This window comes from Sapajus apella, unplaced genomic scaffold (genome assembly GCF_009761245.1).
Source record: "Sapajus apella isolate SASKATOON/1434 unplaced genomic scaffold, GSC_monkey_1.0 scaffold49, whole genome shotgun sequence".
Lineage (NCBI taxonomy): Eukaryota > Metazoa > Chordata > Mammalia > Primates > Cebidae > Sapajus > Sapajus apella.
The window spans coordinates 503,209-530,318 of NW_022436989.1; the positions used below are offsets into that span (position 1 = coordinate 503,209).

Consider the following 27,110-nt stretch of genomic DNA (forward strand, 5'->3'; position numbering starts at 1 on the left):
ACAGTTACAGCAGAGAGTTTTCATGGAGAAATGGAATCACACGTCAAATGATTTCATGTTGTTGGGTCTGCTTCCCCCAAATCAGACTGGCATATTTCTCCTGTGCCTTATCATCCTCATATTCTTTCTGGCCTCGGTGGGTAACTCGGCCATGATTCACCTCATCCACGTGGATCCTCGTCTCCACACGCCGATGTACGTTCTTCTCAGCCAGCTCTCCCTCATGGACCTGATATACATCTCCACCACCGTCCCCAAGATGGCATATAACTTCCTTTCCGGGCAGAAAGGCATCTCCCTCCTGGGATGTGGTATGCAAAGCTTCTTCTTCCTGACCATGGCGTGTTCCGAGGGCTTACTCCTGACCTCCATGGCCTATGACCGTTACGTGGCCATCTGCCACCCTCTCCACTATCCCATCCGCATGAGTAAAAGAGTGTGTGCGAAGATGACTGGAGGCTCTTGGACACTGGGGTCCATCAACTCCTTGGCACACACAGTCTATGCCCTCCATATTCCCTACTGCAGGTCTAGGGCCATTGACCATTTCTTCTGCGATGTCCCAGCCATGTTGCTTCTTGCCTGTACAGATACTTGGGTCTATGAATATATGGTTTTTGTAAGTACAAGCTTCTTTCTCCTCTTTCCTTTCCTTGGCATCACTGCTTCCTACGGCCGAGTCCTATTTGCTGTCTATCATATGCGTTCAAAGGAGGGAAGAAAAAAGGCCTTCACCACCATTTCAACCCATTTAACTGTAGTGATCTTTTACTATGCACCTTTTGTCTACACCTATCTTCGGCCCAGGAATCTCCGCTCACCATCCGAAGACAAGATCCTGGCAGTCTTCTACACCATCTTTACCCCCATGCTCAATCCCATCATCTACAGCCTGAGGAATAAGGAAGTGCTGGGTGCCATGACAAGAGTGTTTGGCATATTCTCTTTCCTGAAAGAATAATCATGGCCATCTCTACTCCCTTTTTATTTCCTTTTTCCAAGTTGATTCGAACACCTGAGTGCAGGGTTGTCCAATATAAATAAAACATAATTTAGAATTTTCTAGCAGGTACATTAAAGCAGTAAAATTAATTTCAATAAAATATTTAATTCAAAACAATGTTATAATTAACAATATTGATATTAATTACATAGCATACATTTTCAATATGTTTTATGTGATATTTTGTAGTACACGTTTGTACCTATGTTACTATTAATGTAATAATATTTATACTCATATATTGGCATATCATTTCTAAGTCACTGTGATGGCAACACATCATTGGGTGTTAAAAGGATCAGCCCAGCTGCAGTAGAGAATGGGAGTGGAAGGGCCTAGAGCCCAAGCAGGACCACTGTGAGGAAACAAGTGTCATAATCCAGAGAGGCAGGATGGAGTTCCGACCACAGTTACAGCAGCTGGGCGGCCAGGACAACTGAACCCTAGACATGTTCCAGAGGCAGGACCAGCAGGGCTTGCTGATGGGCTGGACCTGGGTTAGAGAAATCAAGAGAGGACTCCATCAGACGCCTGGCCTCGGCATCAAAGGAATGGAGTTGCCTTCCAGTGACAAGAGATGCCTGTGGTGTTTGTTGCTGTTGTTGCTGTGTAAGTGGGGAGACTTGGGGGAAAAATGGAGTTAAGTTTTAGGAATATTGAGTTTAAAATGTCTGTTTTGATGTCAAGTGGAGAGCTGAATGTAAAAGACTGGCATTCAGAGGAAAGGATAGGGAAAGCCAGGAAATGGGTATGGATTTAGAGGATTTTGCTGGTCATGAAACAAAATTCCAGAGGAAATAGTGGAAATCTTTTAGGAGTTGGAGACGGAAAGGGACAGGTCATCATAGGAGACACGCAAAGCTCTTTGAACTGAATGCAAGAGATGAAGACTCACTTCAGTTACTGACTGACTTAAACCATAATAAAATGCACAGTGAGACAAGATTCAAGGGAGACAGTTGAGACCAGAATATTCCTGGGATTCGTTTCCCCCTATGAAGAGAGTGGAAGGTGTCTCTGTGAATGGGTGGTGCCCCATGGAAGGGGCATCTCCAGCCACTGCCATCATCCCTCCTCATCCCCATGGGAAGGGATGCTGCTGCCGAGCTGAAGTCCATCTTCTCCATGCGGACCTTGCATGAGGGAGGCCCAGGGCAAGCATGGTCTGCGGAACACCAGCAAGAGGGACATACGGATGCGTTATTTCCTCTGTTTGCAAAGCTGAGACACAGAGACGTGTTCAGTCATGATCAGACAATTTAAAAAATCTGGAAAGAAAGCTACATTAGTAATATAGCTGGAAGGTAAGTTAAGGATGTCAGTCAAAAAAAAATCTCCCTGGAAAAGTATCTTGAACTTCAAATTGAGAAGGAAAAGTTAAACCTTCTGCAGATTATTACCAGATAATGTTAAATAATTTGCCATTAATTAATATTTGGTTAGCATTGAAGCATTTATCATTTAAGCATTTTAGCATTTGTGTAGCAATTATTTATAAGATACTGATATAAAGAAGGCAGCAAGGTTAGCCTTCAATAACTTTTAAGAATTTTGTTGGAAAGGTACAGAACCTACTTTAAAAATGTTAACTATTATCGTCATTTCATCATCATCATAAAGTACTTAAATAGAAAAGCTGAATTCAAACCAGCAATATCAATTATAACCTTAAGTATACACTATAACACTGTGAGGCCAGTATATCTGTTCCATGTATAGGAACCATAACAAGCAGCTGAAAGAAAAACAGGTGTGTTGTTTGAGAACTTTTTTTTTTTTCTTTTGAGACCGAGTCTCGTACTGTTGCCTGGGCTAGAGTGCAGTGGTGTGATCTAGGCTCACTGCAACCTCTGCCTCCCGGGTTCAAGCTATTCTCCTGCCTCAGCCTCCTTAGTAGCTGGAATCACAGGCACCTGCCACCCAGCTAATTTTTTCTATTTTTTTTTTTTTTAGTAGACATTTTTTACCATGTTGGTCAGGCTGGTCTTGAACCCCCTGACCTTGTGATTTGCCCACCTCAGCCTCCCAGAGTACTGGGATTAAAGGCGTGAGCCACTGCACCCAGCCTTGAGGTCTTATAACTAGTAAATGTCTAGGTCAAAGAACAAGTTGAATGAAAATTCTGATAAATTCTATTTAGAGTATATCCAAAGAAAAAGGAAAAAGTCTAGGAGTCAGTGATATTAGATTCAGAGGAATGAGCTTCATAATTCTTAAAAATTAGTTCCAGAATAAAAAGGATTTTTAAAGTAACTGAGTAACGTCATAGGCAATGTGAATGTATAAAGGAATGGCTCGAAATATATTAATTTAGAAGGAAACAACAGGTTAAACAATAAGAGGTAAGAAACAAGGAATGAGAGAGACAAAGAGCGAGAATAACAGAAAGATAGAGGGGAAAGGAGAGAATGAGGAGGAAAATCAGGAAAAGGAGGAGAAATACAGAATTATGGATGTGATACTGGAATAGTATCACAGCATTCTGAATCCATTTAAGAATTGCCATGTTAATTCTTACATGGAAGATTTGGAATAAAAGGATATTAAAAGGTATAAAAAATGTTAATGAATGAAAAGAAATCCTTATGCAATCCAAGGTCATTAATTTGAAGGAGGACTCATCAAGAAAGTGTGATCTAGAAATAGAGGCTGAGGCTGCTCCATTTCTAAAATCATTATGCTCTATAATCTTCCCGGATGCAAATATTTCATATCATTTCTTTTGTCCCATAGAAATATTTCCACAGCAACAAGGAATATGGTGCTGGCCTAAATGAGGGTATTTGTTAAAACTTAGCATGTTGACATCCTTCACCCCTCCAGGAACGTTGGCTAGGCTAGGACTGCATCTTGGAACAGAATTTTAGAGATGATCATCTCTTACATGAGAAGCAGGATCTAAATGATCCCTGGATGCCCAATTTCCTGACTCTGTTGCTGTTATAGGTGGCAAGGCAACAGGAGTTGCATCACAAATGAAAAAGTAAGGCCGAAGAACACCAGAGAAGAGCTGGTTGAATGTGTAGATATAAGATCCATTTGTGACGTTGTAAAATGAGACTTCACCAGCTTCATAGTCCAAGAAAATCCCAACGCAGCGGGGACTTTCCAGTCGGAGAAGAGGCACTGATGGGGAGGCAAGGACCATGTACTCATTCCCTTTCAGCAGCCACAGGGCCCAGACCCCGTTCTCAGGAGACGGTGTGGTTTCCCCCTTTCTTACCAGTGTGTCTTGACAGACCCCTAACCCCCACTCCGCTCCTTCTCCCACCTGCACCTCCCAGTAATGCCTTCCCGACGAGAAAGTCTGCAAACCCAGGACACAAGGCCATGTGTCAAATCGCTCAGGGTTGCTGGGGACATCCCTCCACAGTTCTCCATCCTGCACACTGCGCAGGTCAGCAGTCAAGAGCAGACTGGGGTGCGCCGTGGCGGGATCCAGCTTTACATCCACTGTGGAAAGAATTTGGTGGAGCAGGTGAAAGGAAAGAAAGGACTGGCAGAAACTTAGGAAGCCACTGCAAAGAATAGTCCCACAGTTCCTCACTTTTCTCTCTCTAATAACTCCTAGAGAAAACAAATCAGTATTTCACCTTATAAGTGAAATATTCTTTATTACTTCATTATTCTTTATTCTATATTACTTTCTGGTCTATTCCACTGTTTCCTCTGCATAACTCAGAACTCATTAACTTCCCCAATGAAAACAATTAAGTGATGATGACAAAGCAAGTGAATAATCATTTAGTTTCATTTACATCTAAAGCATTTGTGTGTGTGTGTGTGTGTGTGTATGTGTGTGAGACGGAGTCTTACTATGTTGCCCAGGCTGGAGTTCAGAGGTATTTAGGGGCACAGCCATGGTACACTACAGCCTCAAACTCCTGGACTCAAGGGACCTCCTGTGTCTGCCTCCCCAGTATCTGGGACTCTAGGTGCACACCACCATGTCTGGCTTACATCCAAAGCATTTGGGTACACGTAGGAGGATCCTCTGCATTTAACATAAAATTTATAAACCCCTTAGGGGTTTCTTTTTCTTAAAATCTATAGGAGAATTTTATTAACATGAAATCCACTACCTTCAAGATTATATTACTGTGGTAGGCAGAATTCTAAGACGGACCCCACGACCTTCACACCCTGGTGTTAGCCTTATGACTATGTTACATTATATGACAAGAGACAGATTATCTAGATGGATCGAATCTAATCCCACAAGTTCTATAAAATCATAACGTTTTCTCTGGCTACTGGGTTGGTGGCAGCAGGAAAGGTCAATAAGACACGGATTTGATATCTCTTTGCTGGCTTTGAAGAGGGAAAGGTCACATGAGGAGAAAGACGAGTGAGTTCTAGAGCTGAGAGTGCTCTCCAGAGCTGGAATGGCCCCCAACCAACAGCCAGCAAGAAAACAGGAATCTCAGTACTGCCTTTGCATGGAACTGCATTATGCCAACAATCTGAATAAGCTCAGGGGTTAAGATTCTTCCCCAGACCTACAGAGAAGCCTAGCCTAGCCAACACCCATATTTGGGCCTTGAGGAAACCAGAGGAAGCAGAGGAGCCAGCTGATCCCACCTGGATGTCTATCTCCAGAACTGTGAGATACTAAATGGTATGGCTTTAAGCAGCTAAGCTTGCAGTGACTTGTTATATAACAATTAAAAAAATTGATACTGTGAAGTCCCAGCAAGACTGATGAGACATCTGACCCATATACATAGTAAATAAATATGTCTAGATATGAAACTCAAGGAAGAAGGGAGAATGTAAAATATTCAGTGGATTTCCTTATAAGCATTCCTCATAAGTAGCAAGTTAATTAATAACACGGTTTGGATGTGTATCCCCTCGGAATCTCATGTTGAAATGTGGCTTAGCTTGCAAGAGCTGCTTGTTTAAGAGGAACCTGGAAGCCCCCCACTTCACTGCTTCCTTTCTTGCCATGTGATATGCTGGCTCCCCCTTTGCTTTCCACCATGACTGGAGGTTTCCTGAGGCCTCGCCAGATGCAGGTGCGAGCACCATGCTTCCTGTACAGTCTACAGAACCATGAGCCAAAATAAACCACATATCCTTATATTAACAAAATACCCAGCCTCAGGTATTTCTTTACAGCAAGGCAAAAACAGACTAACATGTGAATATAGTTTGATTTTTAACATCAGAACAAATACTCCTTCTACTGCTACTGCTATTGCCATGGTACTACCCACTACTGCCACTGCCACTACACTTATTTGCCTCTAAACACTTCTAGTGAACTTTTTTTTTTTAAATTGAGACAGAGCCTTCCTTGTTCTGTTGCCCAGTCTGGAGTGCAGTGGTGCAATCACGGCTCACTGCAGACTCCACCTCCCAGACTCAAGCAATCCCCCCACCTCAGCCTTCTGAGTAGCTGGGACTACAGGCATGCACCACCTTGCCCAGCTAGTTTTCTGTATTTTTTGTAGAGATGGGGTTTTGCCATGTTGCCCAGGCTGGTTTGAAACTCCTGACCTCACGTGATCCACCCATCTTAGCCTCCCAAAGTTCTGGGATTACAGGCGTGAGCCACCACAGCCAGCCTAGTAAACTCTTCTTGATATCCAACCTGAGTGGTCACATAACTGCCCACTGCATTATTTATATTAACTCACGCAGCCACCCTGACAGTCACCACAGTCATCCCCGCATTACACAAGAGTAGATTCAGAGTCAAAGAGTTGATGTGGTTTTCCAGACTCTAGAGATGAATAACAGAGGTTGGGAGGCAGGCCTCCACTGAGTGTGCATTTAACATAGGTCATGTGTCCCCACGCCATTCCTGCTCCGGCACACCTGTCTGCGTCATTTCTAACAAAAGAGAACTGTGAAATGGCTTTTGATGTGGTCTATATCCTATTCCTCTCCCTACCATTTCTCTCCTAAACTCAATTCTTCATCATGATATGACCACACTCCACCCCAACTGCTCATGTCCATCTTCCCAGGGGCCTCCACGTTGATGAATGGTTATTTGTCATAGTTCATCTTAAATGATGTTTCTGTAGCTCTCAACACTACTGAGAATCCATTTGTCCAAAAAGTCTCCTGTTTCCAAAGATAACACTCATCCATGTCTCCCCTTCCTCTCTGCCTGCTACTCCTTGGCCCTGATTGCTGTTCTCCTCTCCTCGTCCACCACCACTGGAGAAACCTGTGGTCCCAAGACTTGGGCCTCTTCTTTCTCTCTCAGCTCACTCCCTATCTACCCGGGGCTTGGCTGGCTCATTGCTTTGATAAACTTCCATTCATATGATGACTGATTCTCAATGCATGTCCTTAGGTTTGACCTTTACCCTGAAACTCCATATTGTACATTCATCTGTTTACCTGACACCAATATTTGGATATTTAGCACTCATCGCAATAACCACGTGTCCAAAACCCAACCTCCTCCTTCTGCTTCAAGTGCAGCTTTCCTCATCAATATAAGTGGCAATCACATTTTGTCAGTTTGTAAGATCCAAAACCTTGGAATCATTCCTGGCTGTTCTTTTTTATGGCACACCATACATAATCCAACAGCAAATCTTACCAGCTCTGCCTTCAGTATATAACAACAATCTGTCCATCTTGCGGCACCTTCAGTAATAACATATGTACCAACATAATCATCTCTCACCAAATTACTCCAAAAATCCTTAGCTGTTTTTCCCATGTCAGTCTTCTCTTCTCTGTAATTTACTTACAAGAATGCATATAGAGTGATCCTCAGAAAACATTAGTACAAACTATTTTTCTTTTTCTATTTTTTGAGAAAGAGCCTCAATCTTGTTGCCCAGGCTGGAGTGCAGTGGCACGATCTCAGCTCACTGCAACCTCCATCTCCTGGGTTCAAGCAATTCTCCTGCCTCAGCCTCCCAAGTAGTTGGGTGTGGGCTAATTTTTATATTTTTAATAGAGATGGGTTTTCATCGTGTTGGCCAGGCTGGTCTCAAATTCCTGACTTCAAGTGATCTGCCCACCTTGGCCTCCCAAAGGGCTGAGATTAAAGGCATGAGCCATGGTGCCTGGCCCAATCATCTTTCAGTGATGTCCTATGTCACTCAGGGATAAAGTATCATACTCAGAGTGGCTTGCCTATCTAGCCCTTCCTTGGTCTCTCCAACCCTCCTGTCATTTACTCTGCCAGAGAGTCCTCACACTGGCATCCTCACGGCTCCTGGAACACACCTGCCATCCTCCATGTCAGGCCTTAGTGTTCATTTCTGCTGCCTGAATGCTTTCTTCCAGATCACATGTTTGCTGGGCTATCCGCTACAGGCCAAGGTCTTCCCTGGTCACCTTATTCAAAACTAGAACTTCTTGTTACCCTTTTCACACTCCTTTTAATTTTCCTCAATAACCTGCATCATCCGCTTACAGTCTGTGTATTTTGATTAAGTAAATATCTGCAACACAAAGCTATGGACTGTAGTAGCGTATTTTGTTGCTGTTGTTGAATGATATATTCCAATGTTTAAAAGAATGGATGAGATAAAATGAGTAATACATTTTGAACTGATTATTTCATTCAATAGAAATAAATATTGATATGAGGTTACCTGTGTCTGATGGTGACATGATAACTTTAATCAAGTCAGGCATTTAGTACATATTCATCTGCCCATGAGAACGTGGGTACTATGGTGAGGAGATGGGTTTTCTCATTAAGGAGACATTACAATCTTTCTCTGTAAGTAGTGAAGTGACCATTCAGACATAGACTATTTTCATTACTTGGGATAAATTAGATTTTAAAATGAAATTTTAAAAAAATACTGAATCTATACTGTTTTAAAGAATAACACAATCAGACTGAACAAACTAAATTTTTGTGATACTGCTTATTCCTACATAAAAATAATTAACAATATTTTTGGCTTTATTGACTAATTCAAGCAAATCATCAAATTCTCAGCCAGTATATTAAACCAAACTTCTTGTTAATTGATAACTGCAATGCTTTCATATTGATTACTTTCAGGAGGTGGGGTGCTTTCAAATGTTTCATTTTGTCCTCCAAACAGTTTTTTTAGCATTTTATAAACAAGGAAAAATGGAAATTTACTGGGACTAACGTTACTTATATCACAGCTAATAGGAGATAAACTACAATTTTGCACCCATTGTTCTAACCAAATATAGACTCTATGGGTGGCCGTGACTCTGATGTTCTTCATGAATATACCAATCCTTATTCTTCTGGCATGGTGTACTCTCCCACTGAAGGAGGGCAGGGAATTTTACCCTAACATATGGCACCCTGGTAAACCCATTATTTTAAAGCAAAGGTCCTTGGAGACCAGCACACACTGGAGGAAGCTTTATTCTAACAGTCATTTATCTGCCTAAAGTCTCTGTGTTCTTAAATAATTTAGCTCATACTGCAGGAAGACAGACTTAATCTGTGAACACACCTGGACAAACTTTAGTCACAAACCACTGTCTACTTTTCAACAGACTTTGTCCCAAGCCACTGTATGTACATCAAGCCCAAAGAATCCTCGAAAAAAATCATTTACTATCCCCCTAAAATCACCCACATCTCCCCATCTTCCTTTCCTCCAATAAAGAAGGGTATGTAAGCATCTGCATCCCACTGAGTTACTGGGTAATTACTCTCCTACAGTTCCACTGTGCTATGAATGTTACAACTTTTCTATGCCTGTGTTCCTATTTGTCTTTGGTCAGTTGATTTTCAGCAAACATTCCTGGAGGGAAGGGGAAAGTTCTGCCTTGCCCTCTACACTGTCTCCTTTACAGTTTGGCATAGCCATGAAATCTCAGCAAGGTCACATGCCCCATTCAGCATGGATGCCTTTAAGAGGAGTGCATGAGTCACCACACCACTGATACTGTGAAGGATATATTTGGTCTACATCCTGTTTACTGACATACAGTTCTTAAAATCCTTGGAATTTCCAGAAAGACAAGTGTCTTTTGTATGCTAGTGGGATGACTTGTAGTCGGTGACCCCCAGAAAGCCCCCACTGGGTGTGGGTTACCAGGGGCACCAGCCACGTGATTAGAGGCTGGAAACTTTCAGTCCTGTGTGCCACGCGCCCACCCACCTCTGAAGAAGAGAAGGGTGGGTTGATAAACCAATGGCCTATGACTTAATCAATCATGTCTACATAGTGCTTCCATAAAAAGTCAAAAGAGGCCAGGTCTGATGGCTCATGCCTGTAATCCCAGCACTTTGGGAGGCCGAGGCAGGTGGATCACGAGGTCAAGAGATTAAGGCCATCCTGGCTAACAAGGTGAAACCGCATCTCTACTAAAAATACAAAAATTAGCTGGGCGTGGAGGCATGTGCCTGTAGTCTCAGCTACTCTGGAGGCTGAGGTAGAATTGCTTGAACCTGGGAGGCGGAGGTTGCAGTGAGCCAAGATTGCACCACTCCACTCCAGTGAGACTCCATCTCAAAACAAAAACAAAAACAACCAAAAGAACTGAGTTCTGAGGAGTTCCAGATAGCTGAACACATGGCGGTTCTGAAGGTAGCATGCCTACAGGGTGTGAAGCTCCATACCGCTTCTCACAAACCTCACCCTATGAATCTCTTCCAGCTGTTCATCTGTATCCTCTGTAACACCCATTATAATAAGTGAGTAAAAATGTGTCCCTGAGTTCTGTGAGCTGTTTCAGGAAATTAGGTGAACTCAAGAAGGAGGTGGTGGGAACCCCAATTTACAGTCAGTTGGTCAGAATCATAGGCCACAACCTGTGCTTGTGACCAGCATATGAAGTGGGGTCAGTCTGTGGGACTAAACCCTCAGCCTGTGGGACCTGATGCCATCTCCAGGTAGATAGTGTCAAAATCAAATGGCAGGGAAGGACTTCTGGCTGGAGCATCTGCTGGAGAACAGATTGGCTGTTTGCGGGAGAAATCCCCACACATTTTGGTGACCAGAAGTGATATGCTGTATTGATGCTGTAAAGAGAACTTATCCCCCATCCCTTTAATAACCTTGCCCTTGTGTATGGCTCCCAGCACCAGCAGGAAGGTGGAGCTCTGTCAGCATGGGTCCCAGAGTGAGGAGAGGTACCACAGAAGGCCCCACACCCAGTAACAAACCAACAGCACAGTCTCAAAATAAATATCCGCTGATGTGGGCCACTGAGACTTCAGGTTCTGTGGGTCACTGCAGCTGACTGGCACACTGCAATACTAGGCAAACCCCACGCACTGAATTTCCAATCCCTAAAGTGCAAACTACCTTGGAATTTCCTCAGCATTTCCCTCCTCCCAGGGATGCGACATGCTGTCCTCAGTTCCATGGGGATGTTCTCTGCTTCCAGCCTCGTGACAGCCTTACTTCTGAGAAGAGCACAGAAACCACAGAAGTCAGCAGCGCCATCCACCAGCTCCTCTGCCTCTCCCAATCCCTTCACCAATTCAGAAAGCAGACACACCTACTCAGGACTCCTCTTACACCCTGAAAAGGAAAGAAAAACACAAACTGCATGAGCTGGACCTCCAAATTGCTTTTCACAGTCAGACTAGGGACACCATGAAAATTTCCTTAGAAATTACTGGAAAACATTAACGATTAAGATAAAATTATAGGGGACAATAAAACTATTTTCTCTTTTCTTTTTTTTTTTTTTTTTTGAGATGGAGTTTCACTCTTGTTGCCCAGACTGGAGTGCAACAGCGCGATCTCGGCTCACTGCAACCTCTGCCTCCCAGGTTCAAGTGATTCTCCTGCCTCAGCCTCCCGAGTAGCTGGGATTACAGATGTCCACCAAACACCTGGCTAAATTTTTTTTGTATTTTTAGTAGAGACAGGGTTTCACCATGTTGACCAGGCTGATCTCGAAACTCCTGATCTCAGGTGATCCACCCACCTCAGCCTCCCAAAGTACTGGGATTACAAGCATGAGTCACTGTGCCTGGCCAAATCTCTTTTCTTTAAAGCCACACAAAATTTAGATTAATTCCTGTAACATCTATCAATTTATCTTCTGAATTAATAATTCTGGCACTTGGATATTGTAGCAGAGTAACATTCTGCATGTAATTCAGACGGAATAGGATAAAATAGATCCTAAGAACTTGTAGAATTTATTTGGAGGGCAGGGAAAGGTTCCTCAAATAAAGACACAAAATGTTTCCCTAAATGTCTTTATAAGAATTACAAATTCCTAATTCTTTGAACCAACATACCAGAGCCATTCATATCGAGTCGGTTACCTAAGTAGATTAAAAAAGAAAGCCTTTTGGCCGGGCGCGGTGGCTCAAGCCTGTAATCCCAGCACTTTGGGAGGCTGAGGCGGGTGGATCACCAGGTCAAGAGATCGAGACCATCCTGGTCAACATGGTGAAACTCCGTCTCTACTAAAAATACAAAAAATTAGCTGGGCATGGTGATGCGTGCCTGTAATCCCAGCTACTAAGGAGGCTGAGGCAGGAGAATTGCCTGAACCCAGGGGGCGGAGGTTGCGGTGAGCCGAGATCGTGCCATTGCACTCCAGCCTGGGTAACATGAGTGAAACTCCGTCTCAAAAAAAAAAAAAAAAAAAAAAAGAAAGCCTTTAATAACTAGCAACAATTTTTCTCAAAGTAGATTATTAAATAAATATATCTGTAATATATTTATTACATTAATAATTGTATTTGGGATACATTTCCCCTCCCCCCTTAAAAACAGTCACCAGTCAGATAAGTCCTGATGGCATAAAAGCAGGGAAAAAAAATCTGCTTTACCCTGTATGGGAATGTCAGGTCTTGGTCCTGGCCTTTGGGGGTAAAATGTAGCTTATTAGTACCAGGGAAGAAAGGGAAAGGAAAGTGTAAAAATATACAGCCTGGGCAACATAACCAAGCCTCATGTCTACTAAAACTTTTTACAAAATTAGCCAGCTACTCAGGAGGCTGAGGCACAAGGATTGCCTGATCTAGGAGACTGAGGCTGCAATGAGCTATGATCATGCCACTGCACTGCAGCCTGAGTGACAGAACGAGATCCTGTCTTTTAAAAAAAATAGATAGATACATTATTCAAGAATTTATCCTCCCTATAATTTGTTTTATAACATCTATTTGGTGGTAAAGTGCTAAATTTAAATGGTTGTTACGTGAGACATGGTGAGTTAAGGCAATAAATGTTATTGTTGAAACTGTCAAGCCAGACACGGGGGCTCATGCCTATAATCCTAGCACTCTGGGAGGCCAAAGTGGATGGATCACCTAAGGTCAGGAATTCAAGACCAGCCTGGCCAACATGGCAAAACCCTGTCTCTACTAAAAATACAACAACAACAACAAAAATTAGCCAGGTGCAGTGGCACATGCCTGTAATCCCAGCTACTCAGGAGGCGGAGGCAGGAGAATCGCTTGAGCCCATGAGGTGGAGGTTGCAGTGAGCCAAGTTCACACCACTGTACTCCAGGCTGGGCAACAGAGTGAGACTCTGTCTCAAAAAATAAAAAAAAGAAAGAAACTGTCAAAGTTCTTGTGTTTATTTGCTATCTGCTATTTAGAAAATTAACTCCTTTCTGACTCTAGTTTACTAAGGAAATGAACATAACAATAATAATAAAATATAATTTATATATCTTTTATATATATATATATCTTTTATATATACATATGCATATATATATATAAAAGATAAAATGAGACAAATTAAACTGCTTTATAAATTCATTCATTTAATGCTCCCCTGACACGTCACCAGTACTGTTTAGTCACTGTACTTGTAAATATTATACAGATAATTAATATGATTATTTATATTCATGGTCTTTCAGTGTCTAGAACTAAGTCTGAAAAGGTAGAATCTGTGGGTCAGCTGTTAAATGAGGACATGAATCACTTAGTTTAGAACTCCCTGAATGAGTCATTGGGGAGGAGACAGAAGTCGACCCAGATAGGCTGGGCGCAGCGGCCCACATCTGTAATCCCAGCACTTTGGGAGGCTCAGGCAGGTAGATCACCTGAGGTTGGGAGTTCAAGACCAGCCTGACCAAGATGGAGAAACTCCGTCTCTACTAAAAATACAAAAAATTAGCCTGGCTGGTGGCACATGCCTGTAATCCCAGCTACTAAGAAGACTGAAGGAGGAGAATCGCTTGAACCCGCGAGGCAGAGGTTGTGGTGAGCTGAGATCATGTCATTATTACACTCCAGCCTGGGCAACAAGAGCAAAACTCCATCTCCAAAAAAAGAAGTCGCCCAGATAAATTCCTGTTGGCATTGATTCTCTCAAGAAAACACGGATTCATCAACAACTGCGGCTTTCACTGTTCACTGGGATATGATGTCTCCACAGAGGATTAAAAGCAAAGATTTCATTTTACTGTTATTTGTCTTTCTGTTCTCTAATCCCAAATAGATTGGGAGCAAACTACACAGGAGTCCACGTAACCCCTCCTCACCGTGCCTGAAACAGGCATGCAACGTGGGCCAGGAAACAAGTGTTTGCTTTACAGTCCAGTATAACAGTTTCAAGCTGGACAATTTAAATCATTATTCACCCTTTTGGCTGTGACACTGAAATGTGTCATGCAGACTTTCTGGGTTAGCCATCACTGAAAAACTGCAGTGCCTTCGTGACAACCTGAATGTGAGGTTTCAAGAAACACTTCGTCACCAGCAGAGGGCAGCCTGTCCTTTTCCTAGCTGTTTACATTCTCAGAAATCATTAAATTAATTTTAATTTAAACAATTCTTTAGTCCTTAATATGAACCATACACTATTTGTTTGTTTTTTGAGAGAGGGTCTTGCTGTGTTGCCCAGGCTGGTCTCAATTTCCTTGGACCAAGCGATCCTCCTGTCTCAGCCTCTGTAGTAGCTGGAACTACAGGCATGTGCCACCATGCCAGATTCAAACTATAGAATTCTCTAGAATCTCACGATTCTGAGTAAATTCTAGGGTGTTTAAGCTGCCTTTTGAGAAATTCTAGGGTGTTTAAGCTGCCTTCTGAGAAATTCTAGGGTGCCGTTTCCTAAAGAACACAAATGCCAAAGTGTTTGTCTCTGAAAGCCACTGTCCTTGTCTCCCACGTCAGTCTCACATCTGCCTGCTTTTGTGGCACCCGGCCTCACCTCCAGCAGGCCAAGGGCTGGGCGCTGGCACCTCTCCTCCAGCTCATCTGCCAGTTCCTTCAGGGCCTTGCTGTGCTGGGCCAGCCGGCCCTTGCTCTCACGCAGTCTCTGCAGGGTCACTCGCTCCTCCTCCTCCAGCCGCCGCAGCTGCAGTTGCTCCTCCTGGGCCAGAAAGCCACGATGCTTCTCAAACTCCAAGCGGAAGCGCTGCCTCTGCATTTCCACTTTCTCCTGAGGTGACACAGTGGATCACGTCATCACACTTGGCCTCCTGCAGCTGTGTACAGGATGATGCTGGAGAAGGCAACATCCAGCATTTCCTGAGCTCCGTAACTCTGTGGACTGACTGGCTGCATTCCAACAACATGGGCAGACTGCAGTCCATTCATATAAGAAGCAGCCCAGTAGAGTTTTCTTTTCTTCTGAGACAGAGTCCCACTCTGTCACCCAGGCTGGAGTGCAGTGGCACGTTCTTAGCTCACTGCAACCTCCATCTCCCAAGTTCCAGTTATTCTTCTGCCTTAGCCTCCCAAGTAGCTGGGACTACAGGTGTGCACCACCATGCCCAGCTGATTGTGCGTGCGTGTGTGTGTGTGTGTGTGTGTGTGTGTGTGTGTGTATGTGTATGTATTTTTAGTAGAGATGGGGTTTCATCATGTTGGCCAGGCTGGTCTCAAACTCCTGACCTCGTGATCCACTGGCCTCGGCCTCCCAAAGTGCTAGGATTACAGGCATGAGCCACTGTGCCCAGCCAAGTGTTCAAACTAAAGTTTGAAAAATAATGTTGGACTGGGGTTCCCATTTTGCCATAGGCTTTGGGGTGAGGCACTTTCATATTCAAGTTTCAGCACCATACACAAAATGTGAGATTTCAGTGAAGTTGAGGCGGGAGGATTGCTTGAGGCCAGGAGTTCAAGATCAGCCTGGGTAACAAAGCAAGACGCAACCCCATCTCTAAAAAAATTAAAATCAACTAGCTGGGCATGGTGGTAAGCTCTGCAGTTCCAGTTACCCACAAGGCTGAGGTGGGAGGATCACTTGAGCCTAACAGCTCGAGGCTGCAGTAAACGATGACTGCACCACTGCACTTCAGCCTGGGCAACAGAGCAAGACTCCATCTCTTTAAAAATGTGGGGAAAAGAAGAATATGTGGATTACAGTTAAATATCTATTAAACTGCAAGAACAGTGATTAGCATAGAGCAGTGACACAACAGAAGTTACTATTTACCAGTAGATTACTCACTAGAACCACTCGAAACAACTGAATCTTGAAGAAATATTAGAGACCTAGAATTGTTTGAATAAGAAAGGCCTAGAGATGAGAAAATATGAATGCTGTTTCATAATATGGTAATAGTGAACACAACCATAAGCCTAACGTTCTCTACAAAGCCAAGAAAGAACTAAGCGATGCTCAGGCCACAGTTTCAGCGTTCACATCAGGGAACTAATCCTGACTGCTACCCAAATCTCACATCTACAGTTTTTGAATAGACCTAAGGAACATACTTTGTCACAGGTTTATTTGGTAGATTTCCTTCTCTCAAGATGAGTATACAAGAAGCTAACTTTAAACTGAGTTTGACAGGCAAATCATTCCCTTGAAGTACCCATACCTCGGATTCTCTGTCCTGTTTTTATTGATTGCATTTTTTGTATATATTCATGGGGTACAAATGCAGTTTTATTACATTGTTATATTGCTTCATAGGTAAAGTCATTTGCCTGTTTTTAAATGTGGTTATCTTCTTGCTTTGACTAAAAGGCAGAAGCTATCACCTTTTTAAACTCTAAACATCCCCTAAGACTTAACTCCTTCCTTCCATTTTCCATCTCTACTTCCACCATTTTTTTTTTTTTAAGATGGAGTCTCACTCTGTCACCCAGGCTGGAGTGCAGTGGTACAATCTCGGCTCACTGTAAGCTGTGCCTCCCAGGTTCAAACGATTCTCCTGCCTCAGCCTCCTGAATAGCTGGGATTACAGGCACCTGCCACTACGCCCAACTAATTTTTGTATTTTTAGTAAAGACAGGGTTTCACCATGTTGGTCAGGCTGGTCTCAAACTCCCAACCTCAGGTGATCCTCCCACCTCAGTCTTCCAAAGTGCTGGGATTACAGGCATAAGCCACCATGACTGGCCCCTTCTACCATTTTCTAGATCACCAGATTCAGAAGACTTCACCTTGTTTCTGAAATCAGTCAACTCTGAATTCCATGTGGTGATTCCTGAAAGATGTAACTCATGTAAATATGAGAAGCTCTCTTCATATCAGAGGCTGGGCTGTGGTGGGGTGGGGCAAGTAACACAGCCGCTAGAAAAGAGTAGAGTCATACCTGGGGCGTGAGGGAGGGTGTGGTGGGAAGCGATTTGCCTGCAATTCATCTTCCTTTCACACCACCCTCTTGAGCACAACTATATCTGCAGATAGAGAAAGAGGAAAGGTTGTTCTGTAGTATTTAGAAACCTTTTTACCAAACATGTGCTTGCTGTACTTGGCTCACACGGATACATTCTTGATGGTAGTGATCATGCAAGTTTACCTGGCTTAGAACAAAGATATTAGTATCATCCCTACTTAAGAATAATGGGTAGAGGGCTTAAAGCATGCAGGATCTCAGATCTCCGAATATGGGGATTCTGATTTTATAGATCTATGGTCAAGCCAGGATTGAAAACAATGGACTTGTATTTCAGCCTGAAAAGAACAAACATTATTAATCAATATTACAATAAAATAATGTACATCCTATCACTAGGTACATTACATGTCAATAATGTACATTATTTAATATTGTAAAGATTTGTTCTTACTCTTTTTATCTCTATTGCCACTACCCAATCCAAACTATGCTTTACTAGCTTGCTCTTACTGTAAAACCCATTGTCATATCCCTATCACCTAGAATTGCACCTTATACTGTCACTACTAGTTTAAAAATATTTGTTAATAATATTGATAAACAAGCTTGTCAGTATTAACATTAATAAGTTTTACTACTTCTTCACACATCTGAGTAACGTCAGGTACTGATGTTATTAACAACCATATTATTTAATATTGATAACTTTTATCCTTTTCTAGCACTATGTACAGTATTTACCTATAATGTACATTTTTCTTCTGGGGTAAGTGTTATCCTTTCCTATCACTATGTATATATATTATAATCTAGTACTGTAGTAAATGTAGAAAAATGTAGTTAAAAAATAGTCTTTATGGCCAGGCCTGGTGGTTCACACCAAGGCGGGTGGATCACAAGGTCAAGAGTTCAAGACCAGCCTGATCAAGTTAGCGAAACCCCGTCTTTACTTAAAAAAAAATACAAAAATTAGCCAGGCACAGTGGCAGGTGCCTGTAATCCCAGCTACTCAAGAGGCTGAAGCAGGAGAATTGCTTGAACCCAGGCAGCAGAGGTTGCAGTGAGCCAAGATCGCTCCACTGCACTCCAGCCTGGGCGACAAAGTGAAACTCCATCTCAAAAAAAAAAGTCTTTATGTAATATCTGTGTAAAGATGGAGTATAAGATTAAATTTTCAAAGAAAAGAAGGAAAGAATTAGAAATATATAGAGTGATCAGAAAAGAAGGGTTATTTGGAAAAGGAAAAAGAATAGGAATATTCTGTCCAGTATAACCTATTATATATATATCGTATTATGTAATACACTATATGAATATATAGAACTATACACACAGTTTCTATATATAGTTTCTCAATCTTGACAATATAGACATCTTGAACAGATCAGTTTTTCTTGTAAGTTATGGGGACTGTCCTGTGGACTACAGGGTGTTAAGCTGCATTCCTGCCTCTACTAGATGATAGGTGTACAGCACCCACCCTTCCTCAGTTGTGACAACCAAAAATATCTCCAGATATTGCAAAATGTATCTAAGGGGGGGGGGTGTCGCCCCAGACTGAGAATCACTGTGTGTATGTGAATCACTGTGTGTATGCGTGTGTGTGTGTATACATGTGTGCACACACATGTGCATAAACGAAACATTAAGGGAATAAAAAGAGCTGGTGAGGTGTAAAAAAGATGGAATATGTGTATAGATGATCAAAAAAAAGGCTGCATCTTCAAATTATTCCCTGTACATAAGATGATCATCTTGTGCTGTAGTTTCATCTGTTACAAAGTTGTGAAATATTCATTATTTCATTCACCTAATATTTTTAAACCAGTAGTGACAGTATAAGATGTTATTCTATGTGATAGGGATACAGCAGTGGATTTCACAGTAAGATCAAGCTTGTAAAGTTACTGAATTATAATTTGGATTGGGTGATGGCAATAGAGACCAAAACAAAAATGAACCATATCATTTGAGGGGACAGCGATGATCCAGGATGGCCCTGAGATGTTCTTCTTGAGCAACTATAGAGATGGAACAAAAGTGCTGGAGAATGGATGATGCTTGAAGACTTATTGATCCAAACCTGGATCCTTCAAACACACAAGCCTCCTAAAGCCCCAACATGCTCTTACCTTCCAAATGACAGTCTTTTTCCCCAAGTTGGCCTCCTGAGTCAAGGCCTCCTCCATCTCTTTCCTCACAAGTTCCAGAGCCATCTGGAGCTGTACCTGTTTGGGAAGATATTCCAAAGCTGTTACAGATGCCTGACGTCAGTCAGTACCCGACGTCACTCAGATGTGAGAGGAAATACAAAGATCAACTTAAACAGTCCCTAGAAAGCACATAAAAATGTTCAATATCATTAAAAACTAAACAAATGTATTTTAGTTTTAGAGTCAGGGTCTCACTCTGTCACTCAGGTTGTTACACACTGATGCGATCATGGCTCACTGCAGCCTCCAACTCCTGGGCTCAAGTGATCCTCCCACCTCAGCCTCCCAAGTAGCTAGGACTCCAGGCACATGTCATTATACCCAGTTAATTTTGTTTTCTGTAGAGATGGGGTCTCATTATGTTGTCCAGGCTGATGTCAAACTGCTGGCCTCCAGAGAGTGTCCCATTTTAGCCTCTAAATGTGCTGGGATGACAGGCATGAGCCACGGTGCCTACCTCCCTAAATGTATTTTAATGCCAGATACAATCAAGTATTTATCTAAAAGTATGCTCACTGCATCACTATATATGATAGAATAACTAAAATGTTAAAAATAGGGGAGAAAAAACATTAATAGGATAGAATTAAAATAAGACATTACAGAATGTTTCATGACAAGAAATAAAATAACATCAATAGATAAGAATATTTTACAAAACAACATTAATTTTGAAAACAATGTGCTTGTAATGGATATATTGAAACTGGGCTGATGTAAATGAGAAGGATATTAGATGAAATGTCATCTATTGGTGTTTGGTTGAAGAGTGATGCTATAATATCTCTATATTTCAACTTCTTGAAGTTATTGATTATGATAAAACACGCGTTTATTATTGTATTATTAGTAGTACTATTAGGTCAGAAGAAACTTGGTAGGTTAACATATTTCATATGAAAAAATACAATATACTTTAAATCTTACAATAAGTAAAAATACAATGGGAACTAAATATCCCTTTAATGATAGCGCCCTCGCTAGAGGTAAATGTGTGTATTTTATTTACAGAAAACACCCACAAAGATACATATAAAAACAGGATTTTAATTTAAAAATTCTATTCTCAAAGTTACTCAATAAATCCTACATACACATCAATTGTTTTTAAAAGGAGAACATTATAATTGTTATACATAAAATAACAGTAGAATTCATGATACCATTTGACCCAGCCGGGGAAGTGGCATTTGTTTTGGTGTTTACAAAGAACCGAGCACTTTGACACTTGTAGATAGAGAAAAGCTCCCGCAGGCCAAACAGACTGTCAGCAAAAGCAAGCAGATGTGGCACACTTAGGACAACAGTGATTCAGCTGAATTTGCTGGGTCTCCTGGTCGGTTAAGACAGGAGCTATAGAAAAATAACTTACGGCCCTAGAAAGCTTTCACTGACAGGCTCAGGAGTTTAGATAATATTTATTTGGTATTTCACTGAATCACTAGGGAAAATACAGAGAACACCTTTAGAAATATTACAGTAGAGGCCCGGGGCGGTGGCTTACTCCTGTAATCCCAGCACTTTGGGAAGTGGAGGTGGGAGGATCACGAGATCAGGAGTTCAAGACCAGCCTGGTTAACATGGTGAAACCCCGTCTCTACTAAAAATACAAAAATTAGCTGGGCGTGGTGGTGCGTGGCTGTAATCCCTGCTACTCGGGAGGCTGAGGCAGGAGAACTACTTGAAATGGGACCTGGAGGCTAAGGTTGCAGTGAGTGGAGATCACCCCACTGCACTCCAGTCTGGGCTACAAGGGAGACGGAGTCTCCCTGTCTCAAAAAAAAAAGAAAGAAGAAGAAGAAAAGAAATGTTACACTAGCAATCTTCTGTATGGTGTTTCCTGGATTTAAAAAAAAGCCAAGAACATATCACAAAAGTCTAGCTAGAAATTACCTAGTACCTAAATCTCTCAAATGACCAAAATCAAGAAGAAATAATAAGAGAGACACTGGTAAACGCAGAGAGAAGGGGAAAATATTCTAAACCTTAATTAAAAACAATCAAACAAAATAAATAAAAATTTTAAGAAAGCTAGTATTTGCAATGCATTACAGCGTGATTGACAGCCCTTCGGTTAAATATGTCCGCAGATTAAAGACGACTTAGAATTAGAAGACAAGAGAGGGCTTGCCGCAGAGGCGTCCAGTCCAAAACAGTGGGTGTGTGCGCGCTCCGGAACAGGGGTCGCAAAGGGGGTCCCCACAGCAAAGGCCAGGGCGGCCGAGCTGCGCGTGCGCCGCGGGGGCCGGTGGCGGGCGCCGGGCGGGTGCGGGGCTGCAGGAGCCGCTGGAGCCCGCGGCGGCCTCGACGGCTGCGCGCTGGCCGCCGCCCGCGTCTCCCCTCCCGGCGCGCGCCGACCCCGCCGGAGGCGCCCTCACCTGGTAGCGGCCCGCGGCGTCCTGCAGCGGCGCGGTGCGGTGCGCGGCGTGCTCGGGGCCGGCGTCGCACACCCAGCACAGCGCCGCGCCGTCCTCCTCACAGAAGCGGCTCAGGTCCTCGCCGTGCCGCGCGCACCGCCGCGCCCCCGCGGGCCCGGCGCCCAGCCCCAGCTGCCGCACGCCCTCCACCAGGCCCGCCAGCTGGCGGTTGGGCCGGAAGCCCGCGGGCCGGAAGGGGCCCCGGCACTGCGGACACGCGTAGACACCGCCCTGCGCGCCGTCCGACCTGGCGCAGAACTCGGAGATGCAGCGGAGGCAGAAGCTGTGGCCGCAGTCCACGCTCACCGGCTCCTGCAGGAAGTCCAGGCACACGGGGCACCGGGCCTCGTCGCGCAGACGCTCCGCGGGCGGCCCCGCGGCCATGACCGGCCTCCCCGACTGCGGGGCGCTGCCCTCCTCCCTGCGTCGGGGCCGCTGCGCTATGTCCGCGCGGGCGCCGGCGCGGCAGGGAGGAGCCCCACGCCGCGGGACCAGCAGGCGCTGGTGGGCGGCGGCCGCTGGCTCCAGTTAAAGCGTTGGGACGAGCTGCTGCCCCGACCCTCCCACCGGAGAGGATAAAACTAACAGTCTGGGTGACATCCCGCCTTGCTCCCCAGGAAACCGGAGGAAACCGGGCGCTTCTAACTGGAATCCCTCGTGCTGCACCTTCACTTTCTGTAGATTTGGAGAATTACCAAACTCTTCCTTCCATCTTTTTTTTGAGAAGGAGTCTTGCTCTGTTGCCCAGTCTGGAGTGCAGTGGCGCCATTACGGCGCACCGCAGCCTCCACCTCTCTCAAACGATTCTGCCTCAGTCTCCCAAGTAGCTGGGATTACAGGCATGCACCACCATACAGGGCTAATTTTTGGATTTTTAGTAGAGACGGGGGTTTCATCATGTTGGCCAGGCTGGTCTTGAACTTCTGACCTCAGGTCATCCGCCCCCCCTCGGCCTCCCAAACTTGCCTCCCAAAATGCTGGGATTAAGGCATGAGCTACCACGCCTGGCCTCCATCATTATTAAATAGATTCTGTAGAGATTTCTGGGGTTCCAGTGCAGTTTTTTTACTTGGATACATTGCATCAAGTCTAGGCTTTAGTGCAGCAGTCGCTCTAATCCTGTACATTGTTCTTATTAAGTGATCTCTCATCCTCGCCCACCTTCCACCCTCCAAGTCCCTTTCATTGTTTACTGAGCTACTGGTCTTCTCATGCCTTTCATTTCTTAAAAGCCTTTTCCCCTTTATCTGGCATAATCACTCTTTAAAATGTTTTCTTTCAAACTTCATTTTTTCTCTTACACTAATTACCCCTTGATAGAGACATGAGACACCGCCTGACCCGGGAAGAGGCCTGCCTAGGTGTGTATAATCACAGGTTTGTAGGCCAGCAAAAAACAATTCTAAATATTTGAAAAAATATCTGGCCTTGTTCAACGAGGGTCCTATAAGGAATACACATGTTTTAGGATTGTTGCAAAGCCAGTCTTGGAGATGACAAAGCTGTAGAGATTATCAGAAGGAATAATTCAAGCTTAGCCTCTCAGTGTTGTACTTGTCAGGTGGGGGAGGCTGAGACAGGAGCAAAATGATTTGACAGAGTATGTTACTTCATCCAATGGGAGGACTAAAGTCTCTAATGTCGTCCAGAAAGGAGACAAATCTGGGGCAATGTCTGCATCTATGCAGAATAACTTTAGTATGGCTGAGTTTAAAGGACGGTGGGATGTGCCTCTGGCAAATCGATCCGTCCCTGAGCACACATTGCGTTTGTTTGTGGCCAGGAGCCTCAGACATTGCTCCAGGTACTGAAAGCACACACGTTAAGGAAAAGAGGTAGGACTCCGTTTCTCAAGGAGCCTTAAGATCAACTAGAAGAGGTGGATATGAAGTCATGCAAACATACAATTATGAACTAATAACTTCAAGGAAGGCCACTCACCAGTCCTGTAGGAATAGAACAGAGGACTCTGAACTAGGCTGCAGGGTTGGGGGCAGACTCCTGAGGTCTCTGAGCTAACCTTTGGCAGGTGAACACAAACTGGAAAGCCAGAAGTGGGACTCCACAAGGCCATGCACCCAGAAGGCATGAAGGGCACAGGGTAAATGTCAGCAGGAGGGAGCAAGGCATATCCAGATGACACAAGAAGGCCAGGCAGGCTGGCAGGTGGGACCAGACTGGTGGCAGCAGATAAGGCTGCAGTGAGAGGCCTGGCCAGATGACTCAGGTCCTTGGCGATCCTGTGGGGTTTATGCATCTTTATTATAAGGACAAAGTCTTGGCCCGGATCTCTGGTGGCAGCCAGAGCAAAGGATTTTGAGGCCTTCTGCCTAAAGGTTAAGTGCATAATTTATTTTTTATTTTTTGAGACAGTCTCCCTCTCTTGCCAGGCTGGAATGCAGTGGCATGATCTCAGCTTACTGCAACCTCTGCCTCCCAGGTTCAAGCAATTCTCCTGTCTCAGCATCCCACGTAGCTGGGATTACAGGTGCATACCAACACCCAGCTAATTGTTGTACTTTTAGTAGAGACAGGGTTTCACTATGTTGGCCAGGCTGGTCTTGAACTCCTGACCTCAGGTGAACCACCGGTCTCGGCCTCCCCAAGTGCTGGAATTACAGGCACCTGGCCAAATGCATAATTAAAATGAATAGTTTCTTGGAAAACACACATAGATCTGTATTAGCAAAACATTTAAGATGTGACATTAAAGATAAATAGCAGAAAGCTTAGCAAAGAAAAATAGACTCTGGCTCCAAATTAAAGGCTGTGTCCCTCCCTTGCTAAGAAGATCGAGGCAAGCTGTGCCACATTTCCGTGCTGCATCATTTCTTCCTCTCTCTCTCTTTTTTTTTTTTTTCTTTTTTTTTTTTTTGGAGAGACAGAGTTTCATTGTTGCCCAGGCTGAAGTGCAGTGGCATGATCTCGGCTTACTGCAACTTCCACCTCCCAGGTTCAAGTGATTCTCCTGCCTCAACCTCCTGAGTAGCTGGGATTACAGACATGTGCCACCATGCCCAGCTAATTTTTTTGTATTTTTAGTAGAGACAGCGTTTCTCCATGTTGGTCAGGCTGGTCTCGAACTCCCAGCCTCAGGTGATCCACCCATCTCAGCCTCCCAAAGTGCTGGGATTACAGGCATGAGCCACCGCACCCAGCTGCTGCATTTCTTCTGACAGTTAATGAACAGGCGTTAGTGTCACTCTTAGAAGGCCATTCAGAGTATTAAATGAGGTAATAGATAATACATGCTTAATATAGGTCCTGGCATATATCTGTATGTATATATGTCTATATATTGAGGCAGGGTCTTGCTGTGCTGTCCAGGCTGTAGTGCAGTTGCACAGAGTGACTCACTGCAGCCTCTACCTTTCAGGCTTAAATGATCTTCTCACTTCAGCCTCCCAAGTATCTGGAACTACAGGCATGCACCACCACACCCAGCTAATTTTTGTATTTTTTGTAGAGACAGGGTTTTGCCATGTTGGCCAGGCTGGTCTCCAACTCCTGGGTTCAAGCAGTCTGCTGATCGTGGCCTCCCAAAGTGCTGCGATTACAAGTGTGAGCCACTTCGCCTGGGCATGTATTAAATATATTTAATTGAAGAAAAGGAAATGAAATAGCAAAATGAGTGGAAGAATGGTGAGTCAAAAGGTAAGCTGCGTTAGGTAGAGAGATTTTTTCGACTTTGTTCACTGCTCTATTTATCCCCATGACCTTGAAGAGTAACTGGCACATATGGACACTCAACAAATATTGAATAAACAAGTTAATAAGTGAATGAACAGAATTAGTACAGTTTATCATAGAAGCTATTGAAAGAGAGAATTTAAAAGATGATTATGTCAAAAGTAAAATCCATGTTTTTCTGCATTTTACGTATATGATCTTGCTCTGGTTCTATGTAACTCTGGCAGATGCTGGAACATTTTTCTCTTTTGCAGGCATAAAGAGACACAACAAAACAATATATTTGCTCAAATGTATGGGCGAATTGATAACCAGGCTCACCTGAATTCAGATTTCCTAGTGCCTTGGATCCTAAGTAAAGGCACTGGCTTCTGATGTTGAGGGTTACTCTAGTTTTGAGGAGGGTATGATGGAGTGGATCAGCTTGCTTCTTCTCCTGCTGGTTCTAGAGTTGCTGAGCTTAAGCTGTTTTGTCTCTAACTGGCTGACAGAATGTCATCTGTAGCTTTGTTCTTAGAAACACATTTCCCTTACAGCACATCCATGCATTGAAGTGGTGGACTGGATTATATGTAGATGTCATTGTATTTACAAATGCTATGTGGAATGCCTCGCCAGGCAGTTTCTGGTTTAATAGGAATAATCTAACTTAAATTTGTATAGTCTTCTGGGAGTTCTTTTGGGTTTTTGAATAAAGCATCTCTGTTTTTGTCAATACGACCAAATTTTAATCCACTCCCTCCTTAATTTGTAGCATAAATCCATCCTCTGACTCATTTACAGGTTGCAGAGTTGCAAGTCTTTTAGCTAATACCACTCTCAACCATCCTCCTTCTCTAATGTTGCTCTCCAATTGTGTCCTGCCTTCTGTGACATCATTAAAACATGGAATCTGCAGTCATCTGACCATATTCCTCCCTGCTGTGACATCATTAAAACACGGAATCTGCAGTCATCTGACCATTATTCCTCCCTGCTCTGTGACATCATTAAAACATAGAATTTGCAGTTATCTGAACATATTGCTCCCTACTCTGTGACATCATTAAAACATGGAATCTGCAGTCATCTGACCATACTCCTCCCTGCTCTGTGACATGATTAAAACATGGAATCTGCAGTCATCTGACCATTATTCCTCCCTACTCTGTGACATCATTAAAACATGGAATCTGCAGTCATCTGACCATTATTCCTCCCTACTCTGTGACATAATTAAAACATGGAATCTGCAGTCATCTGACCATTATTCCTCCCTACTCTGTGACATGATTAAAACATGGAATCTGCAGTCATCTGACCATAATCCTCCCTGCTCTGTGACGTCATTAAAACATGGAATCTGCAGTCATCTGACCA

At 43.6% G+C, this 27,110-nt stretch overlaps 2 protein-coding genes and 1 long non-coding RNA gene across 5 annotated transcripts; 2 read left to right on the forward strand and 1 right to left on the reverse strand.

Moving 5' to 3' along the window:
- Window positions 1-1,282, forward strand: LOC116525923 (olfactory receptor 2L13). Its single transcript, XM_032242061.1, has one exon. It carries the CDS (start codon window positions 23-25, stop codon window positions 959-961), a length of 939 nt encoding a protein of 312 aa, XP_032097952.1. The 5' UTR covers window positions 1-22; the 3' UTR covers window positions 962-1,282.
- TRIM58 (tripartite motif containing 58) lies at window positions 1,089-22,493 on the reverse strand. Of its 3 annotated transcripts, none has more exons than XM_032242057.1 (6): window positions 22,023-22,484; window positions 19,564-19,659; window positions 15,067-15,297; window positions 11,429-11,451; window positions 11,233-11,333; window positions 1,089-4,456 (listed from the first exon to the last, which is right to left on the reverse strand). In XM_032242057.1, exons 1-6 carry the CDS (start codon window positions 22,443-22,445, stop codon window positions 3,867-3,869), a joined length of 1,464 nt encoding a protein of 487 aa, XP_032097948.1. In that variant the 5' UTR covers window positions 22,446-22,484; the 3' UTR covers window positions 1,089-3,866. The 3 variants fall into 3 exon arrangements, with proteins under 3 accessions (XP_032097948.1, XP_032097949.1, XP_032097950.1); XM_032242058.1 differs by having other exon boundaries at window positions 3,585-4,456; window positions 15,067-15,228; window positions 22,023-22,489; XM_032242059.1 differs by lacking the exon at window positions 15,067-15,297 and having other exon boundaries at window positions 3,585-4,456; window positions 22,023-22,493.
- On the forward strand, window positions 16,402-26,545 carry LOC116525924. The gene is made up of 3 exons (XR_004257880.1): window positions 16,402-16,492; window positions 23,778-23,781; window positions 26,535-26,545. It is a non-coding gene; the product is annotated as an uncharacterized LOC116525924 (long non-coding RNA).
- Window positions 26,546-27,110: the final 565 nt, after the last annotated feature.

Coding starts and splice junctions, on each gene's coding strand:
- LOC116525923 (XM_032242061.1), top strand. CDS start 23: ATGGAGAAATGGAATCACACGTCAAATGATTTCATGTTGTTGGGTCTG.
- TRIM58 (XM_032242057.1), bottom strand. CDS start 22,445: ATGGCCGCGGGGCCGCCCGCGGAGCGTCTGCGCGACGAGGCCCGGTGC. Junction 15,298..19,563: donor AAAAGACTGTCATTTGGAAG/GTAAGAGCATGT, acceptor GTGTCACCTCAG/GAGAAAGTGGAAATGCAGAG. Junction 4,457..11,232: donor AATGCTGAGGAAATTCCAAG/GTAGTTTGCACT, acceptor TTCTTTCCACAG/TGGATGTAAAGCTGGATCCC.